The 23,952-nt window shown below is 42.6% G+C and overlaps 1 protein-coding gene across 1 annotated transcript; it reads left to right on the forward strand.

Annotated features, from left to right (window-relative positions):
- Window positions 1-1,420: 1,420 nt before the first annotated feature.
- On the forward strand, window positions 1,421-23,683 carry LOC119168508 (kunitz-type serine protease inhibitor A-like). The gene is made up of 5 exons (XM_075865378.1): window positions 1,421-1,539; window positions 13,498-13,521; window positions 17,919-18,095; window positions 20,802-20,993; window positions 23,471-23,683. Exons 1-5 carry the CDS (start codon window positions 1,479-1,481, stop codon window positions 23,503-23,505), a joined length of 489 nt encoding a protein of 162 aa, XP_075721493.1. The 5' UTR covers window positions 1,421-1,478; the 3' UTR covers window positions 23,506-23,683.
- Window positions 23,684-23,952: the final 269 nt, after the last annotated feature.

The following is a 23,952-nucleotide window of genomic DNA, read 5'->3' on the forward strand; positions in this document are numbered from 1 at the left end:
GAACACCACATATCAATCAATCAATCTTTCTGTTGAACCTCCATCATTCCAAATCTGAAAAGTAAATTTTAAAACCACTCGATTCTTGGCCGATCCCCCACAGTAGGTATGCGCCACTAACAATAGGAGAACAACAACAACAACAACAATGCGGCGCGTTGAGTCAATGCGTGGCTTCAATAAATAATATCTTCACCATTTTTGTCGTCCTGTATTTTCTACTTACGCTGGTACTCTTCAACTGTTCAAGTTAATTTGCCTATTTATCCTGTCTCGCATGTCGTTAGTGTTCTTCTCATGTATTATAACTTGGTGCAGCAGATATTTATGTGAGCTGCATGTGAGTACGCTATTTGTATTTGGTATTATTAAATGAAATGCGTCAGTAAGTAGGAAAAGGCCATAGTGTCTATTACTTCCCGGGCCCAGCACGGATCCTTGTGTGTAGAAAGTGGTTTAGACGTAAAGCGAAGAGGGAACCTAGAAAAGTGGTTGAGTGGTGCGCCCTGTCTTTGGCGGTTAGTCGGTGGTGGGGAACGTCTCATGTGCTCCAAGCATGCATTTACATCAGGCGTGTGATTATCGTAACGGCTGCGTCGTTTAAAACGAAGCACCCTTTACAAAATCATACATGTTTTTACGCATATTCATTTAAGACCACGTAGTGGGTGCATAGCAAGATTCCAAATATAACACCAGCTTAATTGGTCGTGATTTAAAGCATGCTACCAGTTATAGAGAAAGCAGCTATATGCGAAAGCTTCACTGGCACAGGCCAGTCTGAGTTTTATTGATTCTATTGTGGTAAATGCAGTAGAGTCCATCGAACCAATGTGATCAAGCACTAACATATGTACGGTCTACAGACACTAATATAAAATGAATTGGTAAATTACACAGAACTGTCGGGATTAGGCACATGATTTCTCACTATATGAATCACGCAGCGTGAAATCTCGATATGGCCTGATAATAATAGTTCAGAGCAGCCGCATTACTTTGTGTGGACGATAGACCTATATTTCATTTACGTCACTCTTTCATTCAACAATGCACAATGGGCAAGCGCACATGGCATATATAAATAGGAGTAACATGAAACGTGGCCGCTTTTTTACATCTTAGTATTATTGCGATTGTTTGCAGAGCATACCTTTCTCTATCTTAGAAAGCGTAGAAATACATGCAGTTGTAACTACTTGTGCATGTGGCACACATAATTCCTGAACAAGGACGGTCCCGAAATAATTTTTCTTGCATTCCAGTTCACAAAAATTTCTTCTCAATCACGATGAATAATTTATTTGCAGTTTAAAACACAGAACAGGAGATAAAATTCCCCAACAATGGGCCCAGTATTTAGGCTGGTCATTCGAAGGATATAAATGCGGTAAAGTGTAACGCCCCTTATCTATTTCATTGTAAGTTCACGTTTCCATGCACCATTTTCCAAAATGTGTGAAGCAGAAGGCTGAGCGATGATAACTAAACAATTTATGGCTGTGTTGCAGCTCTCTTGGGGCCTGCACTACATATTGGGTAAGAGGTGGCATTCATTTTGAGATTTTTGGAACCAGCTTTACACTCTTTAGAAACTATTGCAAAACTCTGTCGCAAAAGAACAATATAGTCTGAAAAGGCGATTTTGAAGCATATACGCCAATGCTGCCCCACACAAGCCTGAGGCCACTCGGTACAATATCTTTGAAATCATGGCACTTCATTCAAAATTATGGTTCCTCATCAAATTGAAGTATTGAAGTGACAATTCAATGCTATACCGCGCACCTTTTTCGTTTCGACGGTCATCACTTTGTGTGACACTGCCGTAATTTTGATGCCCACGTTTAGACAATTTATTATCACTAGAGGACAGAATAGAAGGAACATGGCTTGGACCATGTGGAGCATATACAGGTAACGGTTGTAAGGAATGAGAGCAAGAGACAATGTCCGTACGCTGGGCTGGCTGTTCTTATTCTGACTTCTTTTTCTTCCTCCTCTAGCCATGTATGCAACCATGCCTGGACACTGCTTCAATGATTATTGCACTTGGCCATACTGCGTGCATGAAGCCCTGCCAAAGCTGGCTCTTCACTGCAACACGTCCTCTCTTCGAAAGACATCAACTACCTTAGTTACAACTAATGCCTCTGCTGGGTGGCGTTAGCTTCCTCGCAGAGGTTGGTCATGGCCACGGTGCGTCTGGCGTTTAAAGTAAGGTGATGATGGCTCTGGTGCACGCCATTACTAGGTCATGCAGCTTGTTGTGCTTTGCTTTGAAAGCCTCGCGACGATGGCTCTGATGGGAGACATTTGTGCTTTAGCATTGGCTATTGTCTGCCCGCGGGCCCTGAGCCTTGAGCTGCCAACTTAACCGAAACCGTGCCTGGCACTTGCTATTGGCTGTGTCTGTAGGGTCTCTCACCTGGACGCCACGAGTCGCCTTGCGGAGCTGACGAACATTCTGGTGAGCGACCTAGGGTATCTCATTGCAGCCGCAGCACGCTTAGCAGGCAATTCAGCTGGCACAGTTTGGAGCACCGGCCTTCATTCGCGCCGGTGTTCTGGACAGGCAAACGCTTGCACAGCGAAGAATGAGCACAAGGTCGGACAAGCTATGCCGCTTGATCGTGATCCCATGTAGCAACGTCTATGCTCCTATAGACCTGGGACGCAAGGCTTCCGGGGTGGTCGATGCCAGCCACGTCTGCTCCGGGTGCATCGACGGCTTCCGTGTCGAGGTCCGCACACTCAGCCAATGAATGTGGTGCGCGTGGCCTCCGAAGCCATGGCTGCAACATGGGGGGGAGAAGGGGTGTATTTTGTTGGCATTGTTTGTTTGGTCCAGTTGAGCGAGAAGTGGATTGTCCTTTACGGCAGCAGTCATTGTGTTCACGTGTTTAAGTGATGATGAACGTGAGAGCAACTTCTCCGACTGACATCGGTGGAAAATGCTCTTAGTCTCCGGCTATATAGCATTCGCATCACGCACTGACGCTCACTAAGAAAGCTGTAATGGTGCGCAACATTCGAGGTCAGTTTCACCAGCAGGGAAGGCAATGGCGTTTTTTGCCGAGGAGACGTAGGGCACAGCTGCAGCGTCGAAGTGAGGCCCTTCCCTATATGGATGTCTGAGGGAAGACACAATGATTGAAGCCTTAGCTGCATGATCGAGGTTGTGAGCCGCGCAGCTCTCATGTGGGATAAAGAGTTGGTTGGCGTAACAGGAATAGCAGTTTTGAAAAAGCAAGCGCAAACACGCGTCAACGTCGCACATCATTCAAACCAGGACTGCTGTTGTGCACCTCCATAGTTGTTCTAATCCTTCGCAGCCACGGGTCGATGGCCACCAGCCATTTCAACCCTCGCGGGCGCCGAGAGCCTTCAATAAGTTGGCCCACAGCGCCCCATCGTCTTGGATTCTTCGAAACTCCATTAGCTCTGACGACACTGTAAATGGTAGTGTCAAGTACATGGGCCCGGTAGTGCGCACGAGGAAGCGATCTATCTCCTGGGAAAGCAAAGGTGTTGCCCGCATTACGTCCGTACGTAGAGTGTGCGAGGGGCGTGAGGAGCCAGGAGCGATGAGCGTGGAGTTACGGAAGCTCTGGTACTCATGGCGGCTGAGACTCCGTAGTTAGAAAGTGGCAGTTGCTCAGACAAGCATGCGGCCTCAGTGATGATCCTTGCAGCATCTTCGGAGGAGCCACCCGGGAAACTATTAGCGGTGGCCGAAGGATATCCTGCTTTTGCAGCAATAAGTGCAGCGATGTCCTGAATTATAGAAATGTGGGGAAAGCGATAATTGAAAGTCTCGGTAAAACACCGTCGAGCCAAAGAGGAGACCTTAACGCCGTCCCTGCATGGTGATTGAGGTGCCATCGGGTCAGCAGGTACCCAGGAGGCCTGTACGCCATCTCCCACTGGGCTCCCTGCGGCAGCATTTATCAGCGTACCCTGGCTTAAGAAGCATTCCAGAGTGCCGGCGTGGTGGGTCCGTAAAGTCGCAGACGCTGAAGCCCAGGTGGCTTCTGCGGGGAGGTTCAGTTATCGTAATGCACCAGAGTAGTGAGTGAAAGCAAGAGACAACGGTCGTACGCTGGGCCAGCTGCTTTTATTTTGACTTCTTTGTCTTTTTTGTGCTTGGACACTGCTTCTGTCATTATTGCACGGTCAGTGTATAAAAAGTTTACTAGCACGATACGGTTTATTGGTAGCGTAAGCATTGGACATTTGGAAAAGCAAACCTAATAGCATTTGTTTAGACTTGTTAATTACAGGATACAATATATTTTCTGAATAGCGTCATTTTTATAATCAGTTTCCACGGTAGAATGCGTAAAAATCGGGACAAGTACTGTTTTACTTCTTGAATTTCGAGAACGCACGTAGCCCAAGTGTTTACGTGAATCCCTGTGTCCCCAAGCGCAAATGCCATTAACCTGCCATCACCGGGATCAGATCGGTAGGTTTCTAGGCCGGGCAACTGGGGATACATATATAACCATTTGTAGGTTGCTTACTCCGATAGATAATTTTTATTCTTTTGTTGCAATGGACCTGTGTATATTTATTTCTATCATTTCAGTGTTGTGGTTGTTAATCATTTAAGCATAATTTTGTGAAGAGCTTACTATCTCACACCTGAACTGCATTAGTTCAGCTGCAACTGCGTTAGTTCATTTCAGATTGCGTAATTGTTGATGGCCAATACAGCAAAACTTAGCTTTTGAGTAAAATTTTTGTTTACGTGAATAGCAGTTAAGGCATAGCTTGCATTTGTGTAAATTAATTCTTTTTCAAATGGAGCCTAAAACACGTATAATGTTGTGCCTTTAGTATAAAGGACCATTTTATGAGGAAGAAATGCTTCATCATCTGCTTGCACACAGCTGTCTGCTCAGAAATAACACTCACAATACGGAATTTTATTCCTACATTTCTATTTGAAGGTTGGCGACTGCTCATCTTCGTAGATACTGCATTTCCTCTTTACACATAAGCTCAATATATATATATATATATATATATATATATATATATATATATATATATATATATATATATATATATATATATATATATATATATATATATATATACATATATACACGGTGGTAACAAAGGTTGACAAACGTGCGAAAACACAAGTTTCACTAACGCTTTGGCAGGTGGGCCTGCCTTCGTCCGAGTAAATCCGTGATCAATTTTTCCATAATCATTCACTCCGACGAAGGCAGGCCCACCTGCCGAAACGTTTGTAAAGCTTGTGTTTTCGCACGTTTGTCAACCTCTTTTCTACCGCATTTTCTACCGGATCCATTGAATTTCACCCCACGATATATATATATATATATATATATATATATATATAGTGCAGTAGATCCTCCGAGAGTGGTCACCACGTGATTTATTTCCACGTTTTGGCCTAGAGTCTGGCCTTCATCAGGATTAAAGGTACAGTTTGTTGGTGCTCAGCTTTATACAATCTCAAATCAGAGGGAAAGGAAAGAGGAAAAAGACAGAAAAAAGAAAAAAGAAGAACAAAGAAAAAAAGAGAAAAAGAATATAAGGTGGACTCCCCCCGGGCGCCCCCCTTCCACTCTTCCTTCCACTTCCCCCTTCATCTCTCCCCTTTCTCCCCTTCACCTTTCTGATATTAGTGGTCTGTGTATGCTTCCTTTCACTAACGCATTCTTCCCGACCAGACGGCGCCTCTTGGCACTGGCGGTTCGGTGTGGGGCAAAAAAGATCTTTTTTAGGAAGTTCTAAGCCTTTAACTACTCGGAGCCCCAACAACAATTCGTCGTAGAAAGAGGGGTACCGCGTATTGGGGCAGAGACTGGTAAGCGGGCATTTTAGGAAGTTTTAAGCCTTTAACTCAGTGGGGTCCCGTCAACATTTCGTCGTAAAAAGAGGGGTACCGCGTGTTGCGGCAGAGGCTGGTAAGCGGGTGCAATGCGAATTCCTGGCCCGCTTCTGGATTACGCGTGCAGTGGGGGCCTCGCGGCTGTGCACAGGGTTGCTGTTGGGCATGTCATGCATGACACAATTGATTGGGTAGTAAAATAAAACAGAAAACAGACGACAGCTGCACTTAGGAAGAGTTGTTACACTTGGAATTGTTTTGAGTTGTCCAGTGCCCTTCGCAGCTGCAGTGCCGAGAACTCAGTTACAATTTTCATTATTGCCGCTATTGTTTTCTAATGCTTTAATTGCTGCAAGTGTTCCAGGATTCTCATTTATTCCTCTATCGAGGGTGTTAAATCGGCGGATAAGGTATGACCCTCGTTGTTCACGTTCTCGATTTGATTTAAATCCCGTCTCTAAGAGCGTTACTGATAGTTTGTCGAATGCATGGCCGGGAAGATTGAGATGTTTTGATAGAGATAGACTTGGGGCTGATTTCGCAAGGGCTCTGTGATTATTGAAGCAAATCCTAAATGGTCTTTCTGTTTGTCCGATGTACTGCATACCACACACGTGGCGTTCGAGTAGGTATACCACATTAGAGGAATCGCATGTTAGGTTTCATCGAATGTTAATCGAAAACTTGGATAGTGTGCTGGTTGCTTTGTGTGTTTCTCGCATCACCTTACATACAAGACATCATGGCTTTATACAAGGTTCGCATGAATTATTGGGGTGTGATGTGTTCATTTGAGAGTGGACAAGTGTGTTTTGAGGTTACGTGGTCGTCTGTAAAAGACGCCTGGAGCGGATGGAAAGGCGCGTTTTAGACGTTCACTTTGTTCCAGGATGTTGTAATGTCGTTTAAAAATTTTGTTTACATTGGGAAAGTTTGTGCTGTAAGTCAAGCAGAGGTTTGTTCGTTGTGGGTCTTCTTGCGGTGGTCACTTCATAAGTAAGTTTTCACGCTTTAGTTTTCTCGCTTTTTGAACAGCGTCATTAATTACATGTGGGGGGTAGTTTTGTTTTTCAGGCATAAGGTTTAGCCTCTGTGAGCTCGTGTCAAAGTCAGCGTCTTTAGAGCAGATTCGCTTAAACCGGTGAGCCGGGCTGTATGGAATACTGTTTTTACTGTGGCCACTGTAATAGCAGTATACACCGTGAAATAATACACCGTGAAATCCTCTGCGAACATGATCTGTGTAATCATCTGCGAACAACCCGATGGTTATGTCTTCACTTACGTCATTAGCCATATCATTTATGTAAATCAAAAAAGGCAGAAGTCCCAAAACGGAACCCTGTGCTACGCCTGAAGTTATGTTTAGCAGATCTGATTTGCTGCCCTTTATTTCGACGTATTGTGTCCGACCTGTGAGGTATGAGCCGCGCTACAAATTAATTATTTATATTCATTTTCATTAGCTTAATAATCAAGTTGGTGTGCACAACACGGTCGAAAGCCTTCGATAAATCTGAACGTATAGCGTCGATCTACTTTCTGTTATTTAGTGCAGTCGAAAGTCAATAATTCTTTCTACCAATTGTGTAACAGTGGATAGGTTCCGTCGAAATCCGTGCTGATTAGAAAAAAACGCCTTGTTGTTTTCAAGAGAACCGTAGATTGATTTCGATATAATATGTGCTTTTGAAGCTTGCAGCCCATGCACGTCTCTGAAATGGGCCGGTAGTTTTCTAAGTGTTGCTTTCCAGCTGATTTGTGTACTGGAACATTTTTTGCAACTAGCCAATTATCTGGGATTCGTTTCTGTACTAGCGATGCCTTAAATATAATTTCAGGATAGCGGCCTACCCATTCCAAATACCTGCGTAAAAACGCATTTGGTATACCATCAGGACCTACAGATTTCTTAACTTTATTATTAAGCAAAAGTGCTACAATACCTTCATATGACACCTTTATCTCAGGCATTGTTGACTTGTATGGGGATTGTAGCGCAAAGGGCGAAAAAGTATTTGCAGAACTATCAGTAAACACAGATTGGAAAAAGTCTTTAAAACAAGTTGCAATACGAGAGGATTCCGTCACGAGTTCATCGTTAGCGACAACGTCTCTAGGACCCTCATTATCTTGTGACAAATGGTGCCAAAAACGGTGTGGGTCATCCTTCATAAAACCAATCAATGTAACATCATAGAAGATTTTTTTAGCAGCAGTCAGCTTCGTACGCGAGGCAGTGCTTATTGCGGAAATTTTTTCGTGATCGTTTTTTTAACTTTTTTCGTGCACGGCTAATTTCTCGTTTTAAATGTATGATTTCATGGGTCATCCATAGATTCTGTTTATTTTTGTTTTTCTTTTCTATTGGTATAAACCTACCAATGCAGTGAGATAATATATCCTTAAATTCAGCCCAAATTACATTGACGTCATTCGTCTCACTGAAGCTATCTAAACATAACGAAAGGTGATCGATAATGCTCGTGTCATCGGCTCTGACAAAATTTGCTGTCAGTCCTTGAGCACAACGTTGTATGCTTTATTTCTAAATAAACTAACTTATGATGTGCAATGCCAGCCTCTACTACGATGAAATGGCAAGTTGAAGTCACCAGAAATATTCATTCGGGAGCTGTGTATTTTCAGGCTTTCTAAGTAAAGCTGCGTATTTCCGAGATACGAAATAGGGCTGTTAGGTGGTCTATATACTGCACAAACAATTATCGTGGTTTTACCTACTTTAGTTTTGATCCAAACACTTTCGTGTGTTTGAATGCCAGCCATTTGTACACAGCATATATCAGCCTTGATCACTACATCAACTCCCCCCCCCCCCCGCGCATCGTGGTCCCTGCGAATGATTTTATAGTTTGGTGGCACAAGCTCTTGGTATTTTATTTGGGGCCGCAGCTTCATTTTGGTAATTGTGATGACGTGAGGATCATACTAAGCCAGGATGTATTCCAGGTCTCCAACCTTGTTATCCAGACTTCTTGCATTCAAATTGATCAAGCTTAATGTGCTCGAATCACATTCTTCTTCCCGTCAGCCATTCTTAACAGAAGCAGCCTGTCTTTTCGGACGCTGAACCTTCATGCGGCTGTTCTTTGACTGATCTCAGGTCTACACGTCCGAGTCTACGTGCAGCTTGTCATAATTCAAGCGTACATGGCGCCTACTATCCCTTTGCTGTTTCGCGGAATCCCAGAGCCTTGCCAATGTTTTCTTCGAAGTTTTATTCGATATAGAGATGCCGCTGCCTTTCAGCTTTCTGCAGTGCTTGTAAACTTCATCCTTTTCCCTGCAGTCATACAGCCTGAGAGTGACAGGTCGAGGCCTAGAGCTTTTCTTCCCTATCCTGTGTATTCGTTCCACGGTACTCAAGTTTACACCAAGCCTATTCTAGAATACGTTTATGAGCACCTTCGCTTCAAAGTCGGCAGCAGATTTCTTGTCGGTTTCCAGTACTCCAAATACCATTAGTTTATTCCTCCTACTTCCGTCCTCGAAGCTCTTTATTTTTTCCTGCTGCTTACGAAGAGCAGTCTCTAATTCCTTAACTGTTTTTTTTACAATTGAGCTATTGTACGCGCCTCTTCTTTAATCGCTTTAAGGCTGCTTTATTTTACCTTCATTCGCCTGCTCAAGCTTTCTAGATCAGCTTGTATCGCCTTTTGCCTATCACACAATTCTTTCAACATTGATTTCGTTTCTGGCCTGGGGTTCATTTCTACATTGCTGGAGAGCAATAGACACAATGATGCAAAGCCAGAAAAAACCACTTTGGGGCACGGTAGCACAACAATAAACTGATCATCATTTTTGTAGCCACAATAATCGTAATAACTAACCTGTTCAAGGAACAGAAGGCGATTAGGCGACATTGCATAAGCTGTTCCGCTGTGCCCACTGAGGCCGTAGGTTGAAGCTGGCTAATTTATAGGGTCAGCCATGATATATATATATATATATTGTACCGGAGCATAGCAGCGCAAGCTCTGTGCCAGCGTGAAGGAAGACGTTGACGTCCGTGTGTGGCTCGTGCTTACCGGGTTCCTGCTTGTACCAGCTCGTTGCGGCTAAGGCTTCTCGAATGATAACCTGTGTTCTTACGTAACCTTTCTCTTTGCATTTGCTGGAAACGTGCTGGGTAACGTAATGTAACGAAACATGCTGGGTAGCTCCGCAGCCGTAAGCTACCATCTGAGTCCACGATGACTGAGCGCCTCGATCCCCCACAAGCCTCATCCACCGTGCCACCTGTCATGTGCCCTGGTGCACTTCGTCTGCGTGACCCGCCAGTATACTACGGCACTGAAGATCAAGATGTCGAGGACTAGCTGGCAGAGTACGAGCGTGCCAGCGTGATTAACAAGTGGAATGACCCTGCGAAACTGACTCACGTCATCTTCTACCTGACGAATTTGGCCAACCTATGGTTCACCAACCACCAAGCCAACATTCCCACCTGGTCAGTTTTCAAAGAGGCCGTGACCTCGTTTTTCGGTCGTCCAGCCATGCGCAAGCTTCGCGCTGAACTGAGCCTGTGCGGATGCTTTTGGCGAAATGGTGAGAGCTTCGCGAGCTACATTGAGGATGAGATCAGCCTCTCTATAGACGAGTTAATGCAAGGATGACGGGGGCTTACAGAATAAAGAGTATATTGAAAGGCATTGATGACGACGCTTTTCATATGCTTGTGGTCAGTTCACGGCCGTGACCCACAGACCGACACGGCCGTGATTCAGCTATGTCAAAGTTACGATGAGCTGCGCAAGCAGCGTATTTCTACACGTTGCGCTAAAACGCAAATAGCGGATATTTCGGCTTTGAAGTGCAAAAGCAGTGGCCCCGACGACAGTGTGTTAATGCCTCAAATTCAACCGTACATCCGGGAGAAAGTTGCTCGACAGCTCTCTCTTGTCTCCACCATCAACAAGACCCCCAACATCACTGGACCACTCACTTCGCCGTGCTATTCCGACGCAAGTTGCCGAGGCTCTCGCTTCGCCCGCGTTCCCAATATCAGTTGCTGCACCGCTGACTTATGCAAAAGCCGTCCGCCAACCTCCTGCGCAACCGCCGCTCCCTTCATACAGCACGACATTCATAGATCTCCGTCGCTCATCCAAAAAGGTTATCGTCGCCGCTGCCATCGTCATCTCTGCTTTTTCGGTCGCCGCAGTATCTCCTTTGTGCAACTCTGTTCCCGATTCAACTGCCCTCTGTATTCCGTCACAAAAATGCGCTCGTCGCCGGAACCTTGTCGTCCCGTTTGCCGTCATAACACTTGCCGATGGCTCCAGTGCCGTGTACATGTGCTATTCGTTCCGTTGTCCTGCTAACTTATTGCATTGATTGATATATGTGGTTGAACGTCCCAAAACTACCATGTGAATATGAGAGACGCCGTAGTGGAGGGCTCCAGAAATTTCGACAACCTGGGGTTCTTTAACGTGCACCCAAATCTGAGCACACGGGCCTACAACATTCCCGCCTCCATCGGAAATGCAGCCGCCGCAGCCGGGATTTCCACCCGCGACCTCCGGGTCAGTAGCCGAGTACCTTAGCCACTACACCACCGCGGCGGGGCTACCTTATTGCATGGCGAATGTATTGGGAGTCTCGACAGTTATGACATGTTTCCTTTCGATGCCCCTTCTTATACGACGCCGATGTCCGTGGATGCTGTCACAGCTGCCCCAAGCCCTCACTACCTGACGAAGATAATCTGTTGCGCAGCATAGACACCGGTCTTACGCAAAACCAGCGCAATCAGCTCATTCAACTACTTCCCCGTTTCCGCGCCTCCTTCGACCACGGACAACCTCCCTTGGGACGAATGTCAGTTGTCGCTCACCATATCGACACCGGTCATCATAATCCACTTCGTCAGCGCCCCTACCGCATCTCGCAGGCTGAGCGTGACGTCATCACTCAACTAGTTGACAAGATGCTGCAACGTGGTGTTATTCAACACTCACACAGTCCTTGGGCTTCGCCTGTTGTGTTCGTGCGAAGAAAGGTTGGCTCCATCAGGTTTTGCGTAGATTATCGTCGACACACACAAGGGTGTTTATCGCCTGCCACGCATTCATGACGCGTTCTATTGCCTTCACGGTGCGGAGTTTTTCTCTTCACTGAATCTGCGCTCTGGATGTTGGCAAGTGCCAATGGCCAAACCAGACCGTCCAAAAACGCCGTTTGTGACCCCTGACGGCTTATATGAGTTTAATATAATGCCCTTTGGTCTTTGCATTGCGCCTGCGACTTTTGAACTGATGATGGACAATGTCCTCAGGAGACTTAAATGGAACATCTGTCTTTGCTCTTTAGATGACATAGCTGCATTCTCGGCGAATTTTGAAACCCAGTTTTCCTGTCTTGAACAAGTTCTCCAGTGCCTTACGGCAGTCGGGTTGCAACTAAACTTTAAGAAATGTCGTTTTGGCGCCCGCAAACTTGCAATTCTCGGCCACGTCGTTTCAAAAGAAGGAATATCGCCAGACCCTGCCAAACTGCGTGCCGTTGCCGAGTACCTTAAGCCTACTACCCTAAAGGAGCTCCGAAGTTGCGTAGGCTTGTGAGCCTGTGTTAGCCTTAGCCTATATATATATATATATATATATATATATATATATATATATATATGTATATATATATATATATATATATATATATATATATATAGGCTTGTAGGCCTATATATAAGCCTACAAGCCTAACACACTGTTGGTGACTTACAGGGATGTTCAAAATGCTTGTCTTACTAAATCAAAACTATTCAATTAGTACTTGATTCATGTTCATATTCAAGAAGATGACATAGTTGTTCAAATGTCATATAATTATCTACGAAAGTGAAAGAATGTCAGAGCACTAATACGTCGTTTCAGGAAAATGCGCAGCCACGTAGCAACGTATAATATCCGAGACTTTTACATTTTGTAGTATTTGTGCGTATCTTAATTCATTACTGTTATGCTACTCCTAATGCAAATTTTCAAGGGCATTCGTGCTTCTATGCTTCCTGTAGCATTAAGTTATGGATAATAGGAGTGTAGGTGCACACCATGACTGCTATCTTGCACCCTTGTGTTTTTCCCGCATCAATCATAGAGTTTTCTAAAATTAACTAGAAGGTACTATGGCGCTGCGACCGATCAGTGACCAAGGGAATGATGGGTAGTACACAGATCTCCCTAGACTTCCTACTTGCGGGTTGCAAATTGTACTATTGGCTACATTTGTTACTGTGTATCGGTTTGCTTTCGAAATAATAAACGAACTCTTTAGAACTTTGTGACTTTATTTGAAAAGGTACGCCTGAATGTCTAAAGAGGTGAAGCACAAGCGCTGAACATTTCCTGATTTTTGTTTCGTGAGAAAACAGCCCCAAGTCACAAGAACACACAGGGAGCCAGAAGTACGAAGATTACACAAATACGTGTACTCTCCATCATTCTCATGTTCAATGAAGCGCCTTGCGAATGAGCTGACATAGACACTAGCGTCTAATTTCTCTCGAGTCAATCTTTAGGAAACTATGATATGCACAACTTCAAATTGATTGATGAAAACAGCTGTAGTTGAAGCTTGGTTATCAATTTTTCTCGTTACAGGTGACGATTGGAATATGGACTGGGGTACGTCGATAATTCGCTGTATGCTACGTGCTGGTCCTAGTAATTGATTAAAAAGGTGCCCAGCTGCAGTAATAACTAATTGATGGTCGGCTACAGTATGGCTCTTTCGGTTAAAAGTCGGCGTGGTGCGTGTTTCTGTGGAACAGCGTTCCAACCGTATTCTCAGTTGAATAATTGATATGTGGGCTTTAACGACCCGAAACCACTATATGATTATGAGAGACGCCGTAGTGGAGGGCTACGGAAATTTCGACCACCTGGGGTTCTTTAACGAGCACCCAAATCTGAGCACACGGACGTACAGCATCTCTGCCTCCATCGGAAATGCAGCCGCCACAGCCGAGTACCTCAGCCACTAGACCACCGCAGCGGGGCTATTCCCAGTTGACAATCGGTGGTGTGTGTGTGTGTGTGTGTGTGTGTTTGCGTGTGCGTGTGTGTGTGTGTGTATGTGTGTGTGCGTGTGTGTGTGTGTGTGTGTGTGTGTGTGTGTGTGTGTGTGTGTGTGTGTGTGTGTGTGTGTGTGTGTGTGTGTGTGTTCTGCTCTGCCAATATTGAGTAGTGCTATTGAAGCTTAGCATAGAAGGAGCGAACGTTACGCAGCACAAACCTATTTCACCCAATAGTCCCTGGGCCCCTGTATATTATTCTCGGGGCTATTGCTCACACATGTGACCCTCGAAATAGCACTGCCAAAGCTGTGATGTCGACTTTCGTGCTCCCGTGCAGCAGAACAGAAAGGAAGGGACCATCCTGCTCATTAAAGAGATAATATATAAAGGCGGCTTCGTGGAAGTCATCGGCGTATTTCAAAGTGAACGAAAGAGACTGAATGTAGCCTGACTTCATTGTCCATTAAAAACCTGGAAATATGAAATATGAAGGAATACATCAACACGTACATCACACACAAAAATGAACACTTGGTACTAGAGAATCTAGTGGGACTTCAACAGCTGAAAAAAATAAGAAAAATTGGGACAAAACAAGAAATACAAGGCAATACGCTTTGGATATATGAAGAAGCATAACTCTAAAGGTCATTACATGATGTGTCGAAAGACGCACAAAAGTGTGATTTATTTGCTTGGCTAATAAGACAGAAATAGCTGTTTAACACTTTAGAAGAAAATGCGCAGTTATTTTGTTGGTGACCTTTCTGGTGCAATGTTATTGCAACTACACAAGTGCAGAAGCTTCGGAAGCTCATGCTTTAGTATTTGTGATCCGTAATAGGGGCGAAATTGTGGTGCTGTCTATTTCTTCACATTAGGAACTAAATATACCTGTATCCTCCTTTCTAAGCAAAATAATTGAGCTAAAAAGTGGTCATTATTTTTATTTCTGGTTTGTATGCTATGAAGAGGTGGTAAGGATACATACACGAAAGTTGTAGGATATATGAGATTTACAAAAAAGCAATGGTGAGAGATGATCGAAAGCCACGTTATATATGTGCTGTAAAATTTTTTTTTCGGAAGTGAAGCTAGTATCTCTAAATTCGTAAAAGTAGTAGCCCCACACAAGATGACAGTATGGTACGCGCGCGTAAAACAGTGAGTTATAAGTGCGTAGTTTCAAATTTTCGGGAGGACTTCGTCTGGTAAGATAAATTATTCCTACAATGCTAAATAATTTTTTGCTAGGTAGCTAGTGTGGTAATCCTGAGACGTTGTTTTCGAAAATATTACTCCAAGCATCCTAAATGATCGAACGTTTTGTTTTTTGGCGCCATTATGTGAAAAAGCTGGATTGGTAACCACATCCCTGTGTTTTAGCCGGATAATTACAGCTTTAATTTCAGTGATATTTATCTCTACTGCATTGTAATTGGTCAACTTACTCAGTTGCAGTAGTGTTTCGTTTGCTCTATTAATTATATTGAATAATACTGCACCGGTGAATAGCGAGTCGTGCCTTCTGCGTTAATTACTAGTTAGAAGGTTTTATCAATATACACATTGTCATTTATATACAGAGTGAATAGAAATAGATCAAGGATAGTTCCTTGTGAAACATTCGACAAAATTGCTTTTATGTCAAAAGAATGGTTATTTGTATTTACAAATTTGTGCATGTAACCTAAATGACAGCTGAGGAAGCTAAACAATTTACCTATTAAGTGACCATCGGTAGCATATTTGCAGAGGCTGTCAACGAGATATATTTTTTTGCAGGCTACGTGTGCAAGTCTTTTGTGGATACTCAACTAAATTTGTTCAATAGATGAATTTACCTATTCTTGTGCACCCACATGCATAGCTGAGTTAAGCCAAATTAATTTTCTTTTATCAAAGTGGTGTGCAGTCTCGTCGTAAAACACTTTGCACTTATTACACCCGATTAACTTCACTGCTTTTACGCCGCTCTCTAAGGGTTGCTGTTTCGTAATGTGTGGTCGATTACATTTAAACCGATTTACAAGCCACACGTCACTTTTATGTCAATATGCAAGTTTGTCATCACGAGCATACGATTCAATTGAAGAAGCTTGCGAAAGAACAGTAGAATTCTTCAGTAAAACAAAATATGAAAATAACCAGCCCCAAATAAGCACACAACAGACAAGAACTTATCCCCGGATTTTAACTGAAGAGGTACAAAAGCGCACTTTATGTGAAAATCAATATTTTGTTTATTATACAATATATAGGCCTGTGCACTACAATCCATTGACCAAGAATCATGAGGGTTTATTTTTCATCAAAATTTCTGCTGCTGTGACGCAACCGAGTCGTTTACAGCGTCCTTTAATGCAACGTTCATGCTTAAGCGCTTATATTTAATAGTTTCTTTTTGATGAATATTGAGTGTTTTTTGCCACTAACATTCGCAATGTGACATGCAGAAGATTTCTGAATAAGTCTTTCATTATATTAATACTTTTCTGTGATTGTTTGCCCGATCACCAATTATCAACAAAATTCTCACGGTCCGAACGTGAACGGGCACTCTATTTTCCCAAGAACTTGTTGAGCACGTATTCTTCCACTGCGCAGTCCTGACACAGGGATTAATGTTGACATGTTTAACACTTTTTGCCAGAAGTAATCAGATAACGCGCCACAGCTCCTCAGTCGTTGAATTGTTGAATCGGGCAGCGCAAACGCCGACCTATACTCACACACTACTTCATCAATATAACAGTTTTTTTCTATAAAAAAACCCTCTGTTCACTCTTGTGTCTTCAGAGTGCTCCGAAACGCATCGTTTCACAACTTGATATCCATTCGCATCTCCAGAATCTCGCTACTTAGTCCAATAGCGGTTTAGATATCTGATTGATTATTGATTTGTGAGGTTTAACGTCCAAAACCACCATATGATTATGAGAGACGCCGTAGTGGAGGGCTCCGGAAACTTCGACCACCTTGGGTTCTTTAACGTGCACCAAAATCTGAGCACACAGGCCTACAATATTTCCGCCTCCATCGGCAATGCAGTCATCGCAGCCGGGATAGCGGCTGAGATATCTATACTAATGATTGCGTTTTTACTACTTTCTACCATTTCATTTGAACAACCTTGAGAATAGCAAGCGCCCCGCCGTGGTGGTCTAGTGGCTAAGGTACTCGGCTGCTGACCCGCAGGTCGCGGGATTGAATCCCAGCTGCGGCGGTTGCATTTCCGATGGAAGCGGACATGTCGTATGCCCGTGTGCTCAGATTTGGGTGCACGTTAATGAACCCCAGGTGGTCAAAATTTCCGGAGTCCTTCATTACGGCGTCTCTCATAATCATACGGTGGTTTTAGGACGTTAAACCCCACATATCAATCCATCAATCAATCAAATCAATGAAAATAGCAAGCCTCAGGTGCGTTAGACCCTCACTATTTATCCTTCAAGTGACAGCATTGTCTTGCCATTTGCCCTCACACTTTTTTTGCTTGCTCACTTTATCGTGGGTTGCCCAACAGGCTTCGAACTATAACACCCCAGTCTGTCAGACGTCTCCTAATTTTATACATTTTAACTTTGTTAATAATACTCCACCTCCAATGTCCAACACGAGCACGCTTCTGTTTGTCACGCTAGCAGTTGTATAAATATAGATATCATGATCAGCATGATTACGTTCACTTCAGGACAAAGGGCTTTGCCATGATCCTCTAGACAACGCGGTCCTGTGCTTGTTGCTGCCGCTTTATACCCGCAAACTTTCTAATTTATTCTACCCACCTTAATTTGTCTCCCCCTAACCCGATTGCCCTCTCTGGGACTGTGAATCAAGGCAGTCACACAGTAACGTCACACACACACACACACACACAGACACACACACATATATATATATATATATATATATATATATATATATATATATATATATATATATACACTACTTGCAACGCAATTTTGGTAAAATACTTCCACACTTCATATTTACATTTTCCAGAAATAAAAAGGCCGGTCGCTTGCTACTACCCGCCAGCATACGGTGACTGCAAAGGACATTTAACGCGTTATTTCTACAATGACTCAAACCAGAAATGCAGAACATTTGACTATAGTGGGTGTGGAGGAAACGGCAATAATTTCGATACACAAAGAGAATGCAGATATTTGTGTGGAGGTAAGTAAATTCACTGCTGTATACCTACTCAATTCTATTGAAATATTGCTTAAATAATAATAGGCCCAGGTACGCTACGTCATATAGATATTATTTTACCTCCTCTGACGCGTCTCTTGGAACATTACCATTCCTAACAAGCCGGTCAGTTTAATGTAAGTTCTGTTGTTATGTGGCAGTCAGAGACAGTTTCGGCTCTAGGAGTTCTGGGAATATCATAGGTCAAGACCGACGAAAGAAGACGACGACCAGAAATACAGGAAACTTACCTTAAAAAGCATGAGCGCTACTTTTTAAACTAAAGAGATACTCCAGAAGAGTGAACCTTCTCATCTAAATATTACAATAAGTTCCCGTAGTTCAGAATGGTATGGGAAGCTGTAAATATTGTGACAAGTTTGGCCATTTACATTGTCAAACGACATAACTAATAATAGAGAACTGTCATTCTGATAAATCATTGTGTTGGACGTCTTAACATATTTCATGCGTTTAGCAAAGGAGTTTTATTCGCTCAAAATATTGATGTTTTTATTTATTTATATCAGAGTGTTCGCCGTCAGGTTGTTACAGGGGTGGTGAATATTTGTTACTAAATTAAATTTGAAAAACAGTCTGTATGACATGTCGAAGTGCACTATTCAAGCAGTATGAAATTGTAATACTCAGTGAAAAATAAATACAATACAGCTGTCAACTTATTAAAGCGTCTTCATAACGTTCATGTAGGAGGAGCAACAGCATTGCAGAATTTACATAGAAAAGTCAATTGTCAGTCCTTTAGCCCAGGATCAACAAAATATTGCATAAGCCCTACCTCAAAATAGTTTAACCAGATACAACGCAGTAAAAATGAAGGTAGTGATTTTAAATATTATGATCATCAATATCATCATCATCAGCCTGACTACGTCCACTGCAGGACAAAGACGTCTCCCATGTTCCACCAGTTAACCCGGTCCTGTGCTTGCTGCTGCCAATTTATACCCGCAAACTTTTTAATCTTATCTGCCCACCTAACCTTCTGTTTCCCCCTAACCCGCTTCCCTTCTATGGGAATCCAGTTTCTTACCCTTAATGACCAGCGGTTATCCTGTCTGCGCACTACATGCCTGTCCCATGTCCGTTTCTTCTTCTTTATTTCAACTATGATATCCATAACCCCCCTTTTGTCCCCTAATTCACTTTGCTCTCTTCTTGTCTCTTAAGGTTACACCTAAACCTATCATTTTTTTTCCATTGCTCACTGCGTCGAATATCAAATAAGTTTTTTGTGAAGAATGCTTTGGCTTTCTTAAAGTACCTCATATGTGTATTCATAATTTCTCCGACAATTCTTTTTCTAGGTGGCGTTCAGTGCTGATCTATATCAATATTTAGTTATCTTTTTACAGTAGAAAAAAAAACGAATTTGCTTGGACAGTTTTTGACGGTATGCAGGAGTTGTAAGTCCCAAAATACGTATTGTTGCTGTAACTGTTTTGTTCCAGGAGTGTGTGAAAAGGAATAATATCGCGTCTACTTTCTGTAGTTTATCAATTTTATCAACCCATGTTCCGTGGTGTCCCATGTCAAACTTGTGGATTCAACGGGTTACCGTCCCTACCCACATGCTCTGTTAAAATTACCTGAGTTGTAGGTTTCTTGAGCTTGCAGTGTAAATACCGCAGGGCTTTTTTCACTCTTCAGCAAATTTTGACAACGTATCAACTCAATAATTTGTTTTGTATTTGGTGTCATGCAAATGTACCTCTATTAGTTGCCCCAAGTCCGTTAAAAAACACGCATGACGCCTAGTTTCAGGAATCGCTATAACAGGAAAGTTAAACGTGGCTTCGCTTAGGTATTTAAGGGTTTATCTCGCATTGTTTCTTCAAAAGGAGAAAGGAATGATTGCCCCAGCAACAAATTTTCTTCACATAACGGTGAGCAGCTCGAAACTTCTAGTGCGTACTTCATGGCGAAAGCACACACAAGATTAGCCCACACAGCACGAGCGCGGAAAAACCACTGTCACAGCTCGGCACTTGAAGCACGCTGCTCAAACAGAAAGACGAACGAAACGAACGCACAAGTATATATACACTGGACAAGCGCTAACCACTGTCATAATTCTTACTTGTTCGTATGTGAGCCATGTTTCCTTTTGTATATGCGCCCGTGGCAGTGAGCGGCGTGAACTTCTTGATCTCCAGAATCCTGAGTTAGATCGGGTAAGCGCGCAAGCAGCAGAGACGATGCCCCATAGAGGCGCGCACTCAAATAGACGTGAGTAAGGTCCAACGTGAGCCCGTTACGACATTTCTTTCCTGATGACGACAACGCGGTGAAGTTGAGGAGCTCTGAGGTCACACCAACAGTGGTGCGCATCAATATCTTGTCGTTAGCAAGCTTCACAACGTACGTTCCATAGCTTAGCAGATTGAGTCGTGCGCTGCAGAATGGGGGGGTCGCTGGTTAGACACCCACCGACAGAACTTTTTCTTCTGTTTTTTTAAAATCCTTTGGTATATATTTGCATCAAATTCTTCATGACTTTACGTCATCGCAGTCATAGTGGACTCATCATAAAGAACTTTTGTTTTAAAAGTGATGTGGAAGGGTTGCTCTTCTGCCTCTCTGCATTACCGGCGTCCCCCAATGACCTGGCGGTATTTTTTTGACGAGCTAGCCCACAATTGCACTTATTCTGATTTTTCATTTCAGCTAAATACGACCCAGAAAAGGACCCGTGTCTGCGGCCACCTGGTCATAGATGGTGTCTGAATGGGCCAAAATATGCGGGAATGTGGTATTTTGACAAGGAAACTGAAAAGTGTGTCCGTTTCACTTATCGCGAATGTGCTTTGGTTCGAAATGTGTTTCCATCATGCGACAAGTGCAAGAAAGAATGTCAGCGTAAGTTTCCAATCTGGAGGCTTTTCCTTCCTAAAAGATAAAAATAAGAAGGATCTTTGGGACTCCAGAAGTACCAAGATACATAATGCAGTGGATGAGGAAATTGAGAATGTGTATATAATTTAACTTATCAGTAGAAGGCAAACACTTCGACAATCGGTATCAGGGTTGTTGCCTGCAAGTAGACACTAAGCCCTGTAAAGCCCTAAGTAAAGTCTGGCTTTTGAGACATCTAAGACAATTGTCCGTTCCCTATTTGTTATTGCAGAGTTCACCCATATTTTTGTCGTTTATGACCATGCTGGTAAAGTCACACAAGACCTTAGATAAGATTGTGCATAGTTGAGTTCACCGAACGCTGGTGTCATCGCTTTTTGTTTCTGGTAAACACGAACTGAACTTCGCCTGCAGGAATTGTTCTAACATTTCGAACAGAGAATTTGGTGGCTTAAGAGTGCAGGACGTCTTTCGTACCTTCGTTTACTGTTTGTGCTGCAGTTGCGCTCAACTTTGCTATAGCGTTAATTTAAACAAGCTCTACACAACTCCACAGTAGTCTGTCCTTGAAAATATCAGCTAGGCCTTGAGTAACTTGGAAATAAAGACCCCGAACACAAACAAATCTCTTTTCTTCAAGCCACATACTCCTTTACCCACCAGTTTTTTGGCTGCCTCAAAATAATAACAAACCTTTCTACATCACCTTAAACCATATTCACTATTGAGGAAAATGATGGCACCTAAAAGAATTACAATAAATGGCAGCCGGAAACTAACGAAAGAGCACAGGAAGAATTCCCGTTGATTACTTTTAAACCAACGAATCGTATTCTATTAACGAAGTTAAACTTGACCATGCATGAATGCACTCATTCCACCCATCCGCTATAGGCTAGTTTCATCAGATACATGCAAATGAATTCAACCTACATTCAGTCCACGCAAAACATAGGTGACATTTGCGGAACCACACGAAGGATTTTGAATTGGAACTTGTCTGTTGAGGGGGTGTTTTTTTTTTCATTAACGATTTATATAAAGTTCCTTCATTCTTACTATATCGGGAAGTGCCTTTATTTTGCTTAATGTATCATTCATCAAACCTAAATTTATATAAAAGTAGAAGAATCGGAAGAACCTCTAAGCTCTTATTATTTATTGCTGGCTCCTTGTACCAGATATTGGGGTATGTTATAGAGGCTTTTTCACTAAACGTTTGAGGAGTGCTTAATAACCGGGTAAATGCAATAGTTGTTTGATTCTTCTCCATTTATTTTGTATATCCACAGGCATTTTACGTCGGGTAAAGGCGTAAATTAGCACCGCTGTTAAATTAGGGCCGTTTAGTTAAGTTTTTATTAGTAGAGCTAGGTGGTTATTTTAAATGATAAAATAAATATATTTATCAGAAGAAACCGTTACAGCTGCGAGGTGTAGTAAACATTGCTCGTAGTAATTACTGAGATGCAAGAAGCTCAATGAAAGGGAACAGAGAAAGCTAAAGCAGAGTTCCTATGAGTGCAGTAACAAGAGGAGCAGAGTGACGTCACTGCTTTGGTCAACGATTACAAAAGTGTGTTTGTTGCAAGTGGATTTGCACATTACACTTTTTATAATAGCCAGCGCTGCTCACGCATCCACTCAAAATCGGTTGATGGCTCTCATGATGGCCTTTCCTTATAGTTAATATCTCAGAAAGATATCAGTTACACTCACCCAAATATAGGTTTCTTGTTTCGAAGCTGAATATAGTTGACTTTTGAGTATTTCAGAATTATTGCTAGACGCCATCTTATCGAAATCTCCAGGATCCCATGGATTCTCCACATGAGCGACTTCAATATTTTTCTTTGGCATAAAACCTGAGTCCACTAAATAAAAAGATTTTACCCTAAATTTTCAATGGGTTCTCCATTCTTAGTGTAAGCCATATTGCGAGGCACACAGCTTCAGAAGTAATTCGCAGGTGATAGAACACATGTTGAAACGTTTTGATTTGTGAGTATCTGGTATGCCAATATAGCCTTTTCAAATTTAGAGACAAAAACTTTTAGATAATGTTCTATATGAAATGCGATACTTAGTAAATCTAATCTGCACTGATTATCTTCGAAGTATCTCGGTACGCAACACATTGTGCTAGGCATTGTTTTTTAAGCGACATTATTAGACTGACAGTCGAAAAAATGATGAAATGTAAACAAGGGCAGATGTTGGGAGGCACTTATAGCATGCAGTTTATAGATTTAGGTTACAAGAAAGGTGGATTTGCAGAACAAGACGTTGCTTTCTAATATATCGTGTTATCACGCAACTGTTAAAGAAAGGGGTAATGCACACTATATGCTATTTCATAAATGCCGAGTTAAATCATCCAGTATTCCGAAAACACCCACGCTTCCCAATAAATGTATTCTCTTCTTTCATAATACATGTGCATAAATATTTTCAGTAATCATCTTTTTTCTTTGTTCCAGGTCACATGCGAAAGCTACAGACCTGCCCAGAGTAGCAACCGAAATCGATTCTAAGCTGCAAATCACAAGGCAGACTTTTTGTTTCAGGGAGAACTCACTGACACGTTTTTTCAGAGTGACTAGCTTAAACTATCGGAAAATGCCAAAACCAAAAGAGTAGTTCTTCTAAGATCTACCTCGCTTGGCTATTCGTAAAATAAAGTTTGTTTCATTAAATTAAAACGGTTCAATTTCAATCTTGCTTGGTCTAGCCTTGTACTTTTCTGCAAGAATGTTTTAGGGTGACGTTTTACGTAAGCACACGTCATTTTTTTCAAAGCAGCTTGGCAAACATTTATCAGTCATGATAAGTCGGGCGAAGTGTGTGCAGAAGAACGATTACATGCCAAGTTGAAACTGTTTACTATTAAAAAGAGTAGGCTCGCATTACTGCGGATCACGACACTAATGAATGTTTTTTCTTCTATCGAAGCGGTTTCGCT

The sequence above is a fragment of the Rhipicephalus microplus genome, chromosome 6 (genome assembly GCF_043290135.1).
Source record: "Rhipicephalus microplus isolate Deutch F79 chromosome 6, USDA_Rmic, whole genome shotgun sequence".
Taxonomy (NCBI): domain Eukaryota; kingdom Metazoa; phylum Arthropoda; class Arachnida; order Ixodida; family Ixodidae; genus Rhipicephalus; species Rhipicephalus microplus.